This window comes from Phacochoerus africanus, chromosome X (genome assembly GCF_016906955.1).
Source record: "Phacochoerus africanus isolate WHEZ1 chromosome X, ROS_Pafr_v1, whole genome shotgun sequence".
Taxonomy (NCBI): Eukaryota; Metazoa; Chordata; class Mammalia; order Artiodactyla; family Suidae; genus Phacochoerus; species Phacochoerus africanus.
In genome coordinates, this window is record NC_062560.1 from 41,656,468 (window position 1) to 41,669,318 (window position 12,851).

The window sequence follows — 12,851 nt, forward strand, 5'->3', positions numbered from 1 at the left end:
GTTTTGGAGAGATGCCCTGCTCCTCCAATCCCATGTCTCGTGTACCACCCCCTACTCAGCCTCTGATTGGCTAAAGCCCGTGGTCCTGTTTCTCTTCTCTTGTCCCTCCACATTCCTGTTCACTGCAGTTAATCAAGCTAGGGAAGGTGTGCCAAACCCCCACCCCTACCATCCATCCTATCCATTAATGCTCATGCAAACAGAATTTGGTGTTGAATCTAGAACTGAGGCACACTCAGTTTTCATCAGCTAAGAGGTCCCTTTTCATAAGATCCCCAGTTCATAGAAGAGACCCTGTGAATGACAACATGCAGCACAAGAGTAAAGATATCTAGGTTCTGAATGGTGGCTGGTGCTGGTAACTTCTAGAGAGATATTCATGGTGCCTCCGGAACTTCAGCCGGAGTCAGCCTGTCCAACTCACACACTGGAAGCGGTGTACAACTGCCCCACTGCTGGCCTCCACCTGGGCCGTGCTTGAACAGAGCAGCTCATTCTTTCCTGTCCATAGTACTTTAATCTGTCATGTCACAATCAAAGGCTGGGTCACTTTCACCACCTCGTGGATTATGTCCTGAAGTCCCACATATAACTTTTTGGCTTCAGCAGACTCCCTAAGTGTTAGCGATCCTCAGAGCTCTAAGTGAGAGGTTTTTTTTTTTTTTTTTTTTTTTGGCCAACTGGGCCCCACAGACCTACACATCTGGTCTAACTCCTCTAGTATAACCACTTCCATAACTGTGGCCTCTTCTAGCATAACCATGTCAGTTCCCTGCATGGGAACAAGATCAGACAATAGCAGAGGAGCAGGTTGCATAGAAGGCTGTGCCACAGGCCAGACCCCCAGTTGATGCCAAGAATAATCAAGAGTGGTGGGTTGCCGAGATACGATACACCATCCAGTATCCCCCTGAGGAAGGACTTGGTGGCCCCGCTGTTAAGAGACCCCTTCAGGGACTGCCTCAGCTACAGAGCTGTTTTGGTTGCAAAAAGCTACGCTATCCAAAGTCATATCCCTTTCTAAACCAACCCACAGGAATAAAACTAGGCCATTCTGGCCCAACTCAGGCCAGCTCTGAAAGGACATTCTAGCTTCAGAGATCCCTGTGGACCAGCCAAGGCTGTCTCTGGACCTACATCAAAGCTCAACTTCTCCTTCTGCCCGCTCCTATGTCCCTCTCTGCCGTTCCATAGGTTCTGATTGCAAGGACACTCTCAAATAAACATCCTCCACATTAAACTCCACCTACTTCCTAAGGAACCCAACCTACGATAGGCTCTGACCCAGAGTGTCTCAGGACATTATGAGATATCGACATTTAAGTATACTTACATGGTTCAGGAGATACTATACTTTTCATTACTCATTCTACGGCATGAACTATGCAATATCATGCTCAACCCATGAACACTAAATATTTTCACATGAGATGACAGACTCACCGGTAATATTCCCAAGCTATTTTATATTCTCTTTATGAAACAATAACAAGCTTAGCAGTACCAGAGTGCTTCAGACTCTGGAATCGAATTAAGTTCTCATTATTGGTTAAGTTGATCAGGTGCCATTTTATAACTACGTTCTTCCTTTTTTAATTTTTTTTTTAAACTGCCTCCTTCCTATGCCTCCTGTAGACTGAACTGCTCCTAGGTTTGGTCAGCAGAGTTGATAAGAGACCTTAAGAGTAAAGTTCTTCTCATCATAAATGAGTAATAACTGGAAGAGCCTACTTACTGCTGAAGCACAGGCCTTCTCTGATGCTGCTACATTCCTATTCTCTAACAGTTCTAATTCTTACTTTTACGGCTAGAATCACTGATCTTAGCATTGGAAGTTGACTACTCAAGGCCCAGCCCCCTGACTTGAAGGGGTAAGACATCTCCATTTTAGAAACAATAGTAATAGCTGACATTTGAACCCTTACTACAGGAGAGGTTTTCCAAAAGTCTCTCATGTGTATCGACTCAGTCCTTACAAGCAACCTGATGGAAGTACTACGCGTATCTCCATTTTTGAGATAAGGAGACTTAAAAGGTTGACTAACTTACACAAAATCACCAAGTTAGTCAATGATAGAGCTAAGGATTTGAGTTCAGCTTCATGTGATTCCAGACCTTCTGCTCCATACTCTCTCTTTCAAGAACCTGAGGACCATGGCTCTGTAACTGTTCCAGTTGACAGAGTAGGTGAGTGATGAAATGGGGCAGGGGTGGCTAAAGGGAAAGTGGATCTTTGGCCTTTTCAGGCAGTGATTCCTCTTCCAACGTGGGTGGTAATCCTTTTGCGAGTCTTTAAATCAATTTAATGGGTAATGAACTGCACTCAAAAGACAGAAGAAGGGAAGAGAGAAGAGAAAAAGAAAAGAATAGAGAAAGAAGGGAAAAGAGAAAGGAAAGAGAAAAATCATACAGTTAGAATAGCATTGTTTTATGAAACTTCTGTTCCATTGTATATGGGCATGCTGGGTTGCTATGAAAAATGTCTTTCTTACTAGAGGCTGTAGTACCCAAAGGTTAATTAAATTTCATTCAAACTTAGTCATCAGGAAAATAAAAATTAAAGTAAAAAGTATTATATATTTTCAGAGGCAAAAATGTGAAAATATTTGAATGTCCATCAACAGAGAAACGGTTAAGAAATTATTCTATATTCATACTACAATATTAAAGAATGGCTTATTAAACCAGCGAAATGCCCCATGGTGTACTATTAAGAAAAACACACTGTAGTTAAATGCATGTGGTATGATGATATTTTTGTGCATTATGTGATGTACCCCTCAACATGTTAAGTAAACATTTGGGTGGTGGACTGCGTGGAATGGAAAAAGAGAGGAGGAGGAGGTAAGGAAAAAAACAACAAAGGCAGTTACTAACTAGAAAAGTTAAGTATGTGTATCATTCAGGTTCCCGTAAGAAATAGAGGACATGTGCAAGCTGTGTGTGAGAAGAGTTTAATAAAGAGAATTTACAAATGTGTGGGAAGTGTTTAGGAACACCAACAGGGGATCCTCCAGATGCTCGGAGATGGTAGCAACAGGGAGCCATTACCACCATCTGGGGCAGAAGGGGCATGTGAGGGTGGTTACCAGAACCTGGAGTAGGCAACCGTATGGAGAGAACCTCCAGACAGGTACTGTAGCCCTCGGTAGGAGGAGGCGAGTCCATCTATTTTGACTGTTCGAGGAAGAAGATGATTTCTTTCTCTCCCACCTTCTGCTCTCCTGCTGGTGCATCCCATTTAGCTACCCCAACTGGAGGCCAGAAGGCTAGAGGGGCCCACTGATGAAGCCCACAAAGATCAGCTGCCTATGACTCAGAGCAGGATAGAGAGGACTGTGTGGGACCCCAAGGCTTCTCCAAGGAGATAAAGCTCAAAAAGCCTCTGGCTAAGAATTGCTATACCCTTATCATCCCACCTGTCTCACTGTAATTGTTACAGGGTTCCTAAGGACCTCCCCACCCCAGCAACTTGGTCTGCTCCTTCCTGACCCCTACCAGGAAAGGGATATGGCCCACTCGTCACCTCCTTCCTTTGATCAACCTGGCCTATTCCTTCCTGCCCCCCCCCTCTGAAAAAGGTATGTAGCCCACTCCTTCCCTCACCCCTATGGGGGCAACATATGCCCTCAACCAACCCAGCAAGTGTATCAGAAGACCCCCATTCTTCCCCAACCAATCAGCAGGTCAACAGGTGTACGGCAAAACCACTCCTTGCCCTCCTTTGTCTTGCCCTCGGTGCACCCAGAGTCAGCTCTCCCTGATCGTCAGGAAGTTGGCCCACTGTGTTAACAGTGCCTCTTGCCGCAATAAACTTGTCTTTTCTACACCTTGCTTTAAATCCAGAAAATTCTTTTTCTATCCATGTGCAGAAACCACAATAGGCTGGAGAAAAGTCCCAATGGGACAAATGGATGATATCCAACACAGAAAACTATGACCTTAAATGAAAAGGTAGAACATAAACACCATCTATCATTGTTCTATCACCATGTATCATTGTACATGTAAAAATTACATATTTGCATGGGTACAAATTAAAAGGTTACCAAATGATAAATTTCATTCAAATACCAAATTAAATTTCAAAAGGTTACCAAATGACAATATTTGGTTTTGTGGACTTAAATCCAGTATCAATAATAATTATATTTTAAAGATTTTTTTTCTTTCTTTTTTTTTTTTTTTTTGGCAGTAAAACAGACCGAAGTTCAGATTCTAACTCTACTATACACTGGCTGTTCCTCTTAACATCCTCATCTCTAAAATGGGAACGATAAAAATATCTACTCTCAGAAGGCTGTGATGAGGATTAAAGACGAAATTGATTTTGAGGTCTTGGAGCAGTGCTTGACACTTAGTAAATGCTTCAAGTGTTTGCTGTTTTTGTGGTGACAAGGGGACATTGAGAGCCCCCTAAGGGGCCTATTTGTCCATGCCCTCTCTCCAATCTACCCATCACCCAGGCAGAGCAAGCTCCTTGTAAAGAGCATACCTGATCATGTCACTCTCTTCTTTGAAGTTTGTCCATGGTCTCCAGACTTTGCAGGATGATGATTCCAAACCTCCCCCAGGCAGGTTATCTCCAGCCTCATTTGTCTCTACTCCCTTTGTGCCTCTGTTCCAGCCACACCAATTCTTTCTGAATCTATACAAGAGTCATGCTGTCCCATGTCCCAGAGCCTCTGCTGGAAACGCCTCTGGGCATACCATGCCACTTTTCCTACTTGGTAAAACTCGTATGATTCCTCATTGAAATTTCAAGCATCACCTCCCCTAAGACTTCCTGTCCCCCCACCTCCCCCAGCCCTCCTCAAGGTAGCAATCATGACTGTCTGTAGATCCCAGAGCAGAGCACAGAACCTGCTGAGCGGATACTTCAACATGACTGGCCTGAGACTTAAATTTATAAATGAATGAGTTAAGTAACTGCCCCCAAAGTCATTCAGCTAAGTAAGTGGCAGAGTCAGACTTCAACCCCCGCTCTGTTTGATTCCAAAGGCTACCACTGTCTCCCAATCATCTGGAAGTTCTAAGGCTGCCTGACACTCCAGAATAGCTGCATGCCTGAGGGAACTCCCCAAGGACAGTAGACCAGTTCAGGCCAGAATGAGCTGGTCACAGCAGGGACCAGGAGGAATAAATGCCTCCTTTCTGGGAGTATCAACCACATGACATTTGCTTTATCAAGGGACTTTCCCAAGAAAATCAATTTCTGGAGCATGTTAAAACATAAACAAACCACCACCCACCCATCCACTCCTTAAAGACAATTGGTCCAAAGAGATCTTCGAGAATTCAGACAATTCCACAATGTTGAGAGCATCATCTGATCACATGAACTTTGTTTTCCCTAACCAGGCATTTTTCTACTGAATTTTTATTTGAAATTTGGTTCCACTGTGAAATATGCACCCCTCCCCCATTCTATACTGTTTCACCCAAGGCAAACCTGTGTGCGCAGCCACAGATACACTGGGGATTTTTGACATCTGCTCCATTTGAGACTGCTCTTGTGGCTCATGATGACATTACCAGAATCCCTTGATAACAGTGTTTATATCTATTTATAACTGTAACCTATTATCCTATTTTCCATATAATTGGATGCGACTTAGGCTAAAAAACATTCAGCTGCATAAGAAAAGTCATGCTCTCATACAGCAGATGTTCGCTCAGCATGGAAAGTGAATTAGCCTTTAACACAAATACCCAGAAATACATTGTGCTCTTTCCAAAAGCACCGACGTTAATATTTTATATTGAAAACTAATTTCAAGATAAAGGACATTAAAAATGCGAGGGAGGTAGCCATGGCTGTTTTTTAAAACAGGCATTAATTTTACCTCTTTAAGGTATGATACTGCTTCCAGTTCAGGCATTGGATTCGCTCTCCAGTTCAGGGCACAGAAAAATGACTCGTAATTGATTTGCTTTTCACTGTCTTCAAACCTAAAAATATAATTATAAGATATGATTTGACTCAATCTACAGAATTCAGGACCAAAATGCCAGCTTAAATCTACCATGAAAACACAACATTAGGTATGCTTCGATACTAATATTTTTCTTATTTCTTATTAGTTTATTATCTGTTTTTAACCCTCCAGAATATAAGTTCTTTTTTGGTTGTTTTTTTAAATTTTATTTCAACTGTTAATAAAGCACAATTGATTTACAATGTTGTGCCAATTTCTGCTGCACAACAAAGTGACTCAGTACATGTATATATGTACATTCTTTTTTATATTATTTTTTCTTTTTTTTTTTCTTTTGTCTTTTTAGGGCCACACCCGCGGCATAAGGATGTTCCCAGGCTAGGGGTTGAATCAGAGCTGTTGTCACTGGCCTATGCTACAGCCACAGCAATGCCAGATTCGAGCGCCGTCTGAGACCTACACCACAACTCACAGCAACACCGGATCCTTAACCCACTGAGCGAGGCCATGGGTCGAACCTGCAACCTAATGGTTCCTAGTCGGATTTGTTTCCGATGCGCCACGATGGGAACTCCTATATTATTTTCCACCATGGTCTATCCCAGGAGACTGGATATATAGTAGGACCATGTTGTTTATCCACAGAATGTAAACTCTTTGAGAGCAGAAACCTCACACATCTAACTCACCAAAGTATCCCCAGCACCTAGATCAACGTTGGCACATAGTAGGTGTTGAATAAATATTTGTCGCAGTTGACACGGAAACAAGTTAATTTATTCAGTAGTTAAGGTTATTGCTATAATTTGTTAAGAGTACTGAACTTCTTCTCAGTTTAATATGGTTATTATACATCAATAAAATTTTTAAAATGTCCTTCTTTTTCTTAAATTGTATGCCTTTTAAACCTTTAAAGCAAGCCCAGATTCATTTTGTCTACTAATATGTTTTAGGGAAAAAGGCATTTATCATGTAGCCATTAAAGGGGGAAATAGGTTCATAATATATTGTTGCGTGGAAAGGATGTTATAAAATAGTATGTAGAGTTAGGATCTCACTTTAGGCTTATATTTGTATAAAACAGCATTTTAAGTCTAGTAGTAATACACTGAAGTACTAAGAACAGCTAGCTCTGGGAAGAGAGATTATAATTTTTGCTTTTTCTTTGGACTTTTTCTAGATCATCAGAATTGTTTTAAATTTATAATCAGAAAAATTAAGCCCATTTTCATTTTGAAAAAAAGATTATCTCGCACCATAAAACTCTATGTCAAAAATAATCGACTTGGCTACTACGTCCTAATTATGGACACTGGCATAAATTTATCCTTAACCATAACAGAGTTTTGGCCATTAAGACCCAATAATTTCAAGACAATTACTACAATGACCTAAACACAAACAAAATACTTCTTATTGTAATATCTCAGTGCTACCTATTCTGAATTCGACCAAACATTCTGCCAATTTCTAAGGCTAAATATATACTGGCTGTGTAACACAATCTGGGGGAGAAAAAGACAAAGGTGGTCCCTAAGGCATTGTTCCAAGCACCCGGCTCCAGGCTCCTGCCCTTCTCTTAGGACCTCTAGCTCAACACACCCCTCCAACCAGCAAGTGAGGTGTGCAAGTTACTACTGCAAAAATGAACAGAGGATAATTAATAACAAGCAAACTCAGTGAAAACAGAAGCAGGGGAAAAAAAAACATATTCATAATCAGTCAATAGGCTTTTCCCTTTTTCTCAAAGCATTAAGACAAGAATATTTATTATATTTATAAGCTAATATTACAATCAATACTAATAAACTAATAAAAATTATAAACTAATAAAAATTAACAATAAATTAAATGTTACAAGGTGAAGTTACATAGACTCATCAACCTAAACAAAGTAGACTAAACAGAGTGATCAGAAGAGGGGAAAGGGAATCCAGTCATTCTTTTGTGTACAGTTTCTTTGGCCAAGGATTCTGGGATACATCTCCAATATGCTGCCCCCGGCCTGTTTAGTCTTTGAATTGTGGCTTACTCGGCATTTGAACTCCTTGAAAGGACATGATCTGTTTATGGAAATATTTGTAGCCAAACTGGAGGACCATTATGTCTTTTATTTGTATGTGTTTTTGGAGAAGAACTAAAACTCAAATCAATTAAAGATGTTTGGTAAGAAACTTTATCACGGTGCCTCCAAGAAAAGTATTCGCCAATACTCTGGTAGAAGCTGAAGTCAAAGAATGAGATCATGGAGGGAATTTTTCCTTCCCTACTAAGGACAATGAAGAACCAAGGAGCATACTGCACACAACAGTTATGAGATCTAAGTTATATTTTCTGAAGGTCACTCTAGCAGATATATTGCAAGTACAATGTAGGGCCAAGGCCAAAGTGGTAAGGGCAGTTAGCAGTTTTCTGCAGTCATCTGGACAAGAGGTAATGGCAGCTTGGATGACAGTGGAGGGCAGCGAGGAGTGGTGAGGTCTGAATATATTTGGAGTACAGAATTTCTGAAGGACTGTATATACTATATACGTGAAGGGGAGGGGAGAGAATGAACAGGAATGGATTCAGGACAATTCCTAGGATTTTGCTTGAGCAATTGCGAAAACAGAGCTCCCCTAACCAAGACAGCAAAGACTGCAGGAACTATAGGTTGGCAGAAAATATCAGGAGTTTGGTTTTGGATATGTTACATTTCGATGGGATGTGAGCAGCTGGGTATAGGAATGTGAAGTTCAGGGAGAGGTTTGAGATAGAGGTAGAAATGTGGGAGTCATTAGCATAGAGATGATATTTAAAGCTACCAGCCTTGGAGTTGCCGTCGTGGCGCAGTGGTTAACGAATCCGACTAGGAACCATGAGGTTGCGGGTTCGGTCCCTGCCCTTGCTCAGTGGGTTAACGATCCGGCGTTGCCGTGAGCTGTGGTGTAGGTTGCAGACGCGGCTCGGATCCCGCGTTGCTGTGGCTCTGGCGTAGGCTGGCGGCTACAGCTCCGATTCGACCCCTAGCCTGGGAACCTCCATATGTCGCGGGAGCGGCCCAAAGAAATAGCAAAAAGACGAAAACAAAACAAAACGAAACAAAACAAATAAAGCTACCAGCCTGGAAAGAATGAACGAGATCACCAATGAAAGAAGTCTATCTGTTCATACATCATAGAATTTAATTGTCGATAAATTCCCATTACATCAATGACAAGAGGCCCTTACTGAATCCTAGAGGTTTCAGAAGTATAATATCCCAGTAACTTGGGAACCAGTCAAAAGACTATCCAACGGGATTTAGAATTACGTCTGGCCTCACCCCCATATACAGCTCACTGATGATCAGTCCTTGTAGGTTCTACCACTCTAGCATATCACAAGTCCCTTCTTCTCCACCTTTCCTATTATTCACTGATTCCAAGCCACCATCATCTCTCACCTGGATCTCACCTGGATTATTGCCGCTTCTTCTCCTACCTTGCTGCAGAACATCCTTCCCCAGAATGATCTTTCTAAAACATACATATCAGCTCAATGACTTCCTTGTTGGCAACTCCCCAATGGCTTTCCAATCCACTTAGAATACAAACTGAACTTCTTACCAGGGTTTATCAAACCCTCCATAATCTGGTCCCTGTTGACTTCTCTAATCTCATCTGAAAACTCCTGCTCACTGTGTTCCAGGTACACTAGCTTTCTTCTAGTTCTCTGAGCATACAAAGGTTGCTCCCAGCAATGGGAGGCATTTGCGGCTTCTGATCCTTTTGACTGGAAAGTCTCAATTCAAACGCTGCTTCCTCAGAAAGGCCTTCCTGAAGTTCCTTTTATCTGAGTCCCCACGTTTAAATTTGCATTTGCTCTGGATGAGGATGGCACTGGATGGGAGGGGAACATTTCTAGAAGTCAGCACTGGAAGTCCTATTATCACACTTCCTTACCAATCAGTTTGATGTTCACTCGGGCTTACCTGTTAACCCCGGGCCCCCAGCATTCTTCCCTGCCCAACTCATGATATGTCAGACTCAACACATCTAACCATTTACCTACTTCAAAAGAGAGTTGGGAAGGATATTCTTAAATCAAATGATATTCAGGAAGGAGCAAAAGCTGTAAGCGAAAGACTACACAGCTTAGAAATGATGTCTAAAATCTTTTTTAAGAAAAAATGTTTGAAAGAGTTCATCTTTCCAAAGTCCCACAGCCAGCCCTCAGGGAAGAGTTGAGTAATGTGGCAAAATACTCCAAGTTGTTCTTTTCAGTTCTGTCTTGGAGGGTTTCAACGGATATGCGAATCTCCCCCCTCCCACTGCCCCCCCCCCCAAAAAAAAAGAGGAGCAGGGGATAAAAGAACAAAGAATCTGTCCATTAAAAGGGATAAAATTAGCCAATGTTTCTTGGAGGAAGAATTCTTTGCTCTTGGGGGATAGAGTTGCAGTACATCATGATGGGTCACTCGCAAATATTTATCTCCCTTTCCCACCAAAATCTCACCAAAATGACAAAGAAGAAATAAAAACAGGAGATAATCTTCAATGACAAAGATAGCTGGGACAAAGGGCTACAGTGGACAAGAGATTTCACAATCTCTCAAGATGGAAATCAGTCTGAGGACTGGTAACTGACTTGGCAGAGCTGAGGATGGGAAGCTGAACTCTCAGTGTCCATGGCAGAGGCAGGGGGCACTTAGAGATTAGTCTCTGCGGCCCACAAACTCTTGAGAGGCTCAGCGATGGCAGACTCTGGGTGCCCGTAAAGACAGGGATAAGGCGGGGGACTGAAAACAAGGACTCCTAAAGCAAGAGCAGCTGGACCCCACGCAGCTCCTTGTGCACTGTATTCTTCCCTGTAGGGGAGTGAGGCCTGTTTTCCAGAGAAATTCAAGTCAAGAAACACTAGTCTTGGGAAGATGAAGTATAATTGGGGGGGGGGTGCGCGCACAGAACAGTGCATCCTGAACTTGGGTCTCTCAGCCCCCTTCCTTCCCCTTTCCTGTTTCCAGAACACCAGGCGTCATGCTTAAATTCTCCTCTTTTACTCCATCCCACCCTCCCTTCTACCCTGGCAGGAGAAGGAAATATTTTTCTCTCAATGACCCCAGAGAGATCCCTAGATTGTGCCTTCTGGAGATTCTCTAATGAAAATATGGGCTAGGAGATGGAGGACTCATGCAGTGAAACCCACTAATCAACAAGACGCACCCCCCAGGGCTTCCAACATTAAGGACAGAAGTCAAAACAGTAATAGAAACAAAGGTACCTGGGAACAAAGATAATTCGGGTGGCAGAGGGTAAGATGTGAGATAAGAGAATATATCACACCCATGAAAAAAGAACAGAAGATTACAAAAAAGGAACTAAAAGTTTGCTCTTGGAATAAAAAATATGATAGTGGTAAAGAGATGCAGTACAAGGGGTGGAATATTAAGGGGTTTTCCCAACTTTATAAGTTCTTCATAATGACAAAGAGAAATTGGAGAAAAAAAAGATCTAAATTCAAGAGAGCCAAAACCTTGATGACAGGGGTTCTCATAAGAGAAAAATCAAAACAGAGGTGAAGAAATTCTCTAAAAATTAATGGAAAATTTCTCAGAGCCAAAGGACAGCGACTCCAGACCAGAGGACCCATAAACTTTATAATGAATTTATAAAGAGACATACACACACACACACACACACGCACATGCACACACACACCCCCACAAGGTCCCATCATGAACGTCCAGAACACCAGGAATAAAGAGAAGATCCTAAGAGCATCCAGAAAGAACACCAGTAATGGGAATCAATATTACGCTAAATTCTCAAGCACCACAACAGGAAGTTAGTAGTAGTATCTAAAAATGAGAAATCCAGAAATAGCAGGATGTACATGCTATTTAAAGGTCTGCAGAAATAGCCAGAAGGACTGAAAGGCTGCTTCTTGAGAATGGGTCTGGGCAGTGGGGAGAGATATGGCTGCAAACTGCTGTTGTTGGAATAGCTTTTTAGAATGACTTTTTTTTTTTTTGCCTATAAGCATGTTATCAGTTTGATAAAAATAAAAATGGAAGAAATGTTTAAAAAGCAGATGAGAGACCTTCAAATGTGCTTTCCAAGGCAACAAACTTACACAAGTCCAACTTGGAAAGGAAGCAGCACCAGCAGTTGAGAGCATGTCGATGAGGAAATCATCCCCTGGTTTTCCTCCTGATTTTGGACTCCGTGCTTCAAAATTCAGCACACGGCTTCCTCCTCTGGACCACTGATATCGGAGATTTCTCATGGCCTCATGCGCTGTCAGGCACGGTCTCTAACCATACGCTGTTGGTAGGTGAGCTTGTGAGAAAGAGAAGACTAGGGTACAAAGGGGGACTCCACTTCTAAAAATAGTCCAGGTCGGGGGAGAAGGAACTGGGGCGGGAGCGGGGGGCAGTTTAGAGACGGAGAAAGGCTTGACTATGGGGGGGGGGTGAGGATAAGTAGATCAACTTCCCCCCAAATATCACTTCCCCAGTCGTCCTCCCTGCCGCCTGACTACAGGTCATCGTTCACCAAATCCTATCCATCCTTTCAAAACAATTCGGAAAAGCCTAGGAATTGCATAGGAATCTATCTCCTTCCTTCGGGGTCATGCTGTATGTGCTTCTGATAAAAAAAAGTTAGCATCCTGGTTCTCCATCCGAATCCCCTCCTTCATTCCCCACCAAATGACATCTGACTCTTGCTAAGACAGATTCCTGGTCGGAGGACGAAGGTTTGTCAACCTGGAGGCAATGCTGTCGAAAAGGCTGTGAAGGCAATTCCAAAGACGGGCTTCCTGTGGCAACATGGCTGGAATCGGCACACAGCTTTCCAGGGTGACTGCCCTAAAGGGCAACGCTAATTCTGGCTTTTAAGGGCTTCTGTGCTTGTTAAAGAGTCAGCCTCACGACTTTCAAGTCCCAGCTCA

The 12,851-nt window shown here is 42.5% G+C and overlaps 1 protein-coding gene across 1 annotated transcript in view; it reads right to left on the minus strand.

Annotated features, from left to right (window-relative positions):
* The window catches only part of EFHC2 (EF-hand domain containing 2), a 189,125-nt gene that overhangs the window by 10,738 nt on the left and 165,536 nt on the right, over window positions 1–12,851 (minus strand). Inside the window, exon 14 of the mRNA XM_047765634.1 lies at window positions 5,847–5,952. Coding sequence (XP_047621590.1) covers window positions 5,847–5,952 — 106 coding nt within the window. The remainder of the gene's footprint in view (window positions 1–5,846; window positions 5,953–12,851) is intronic.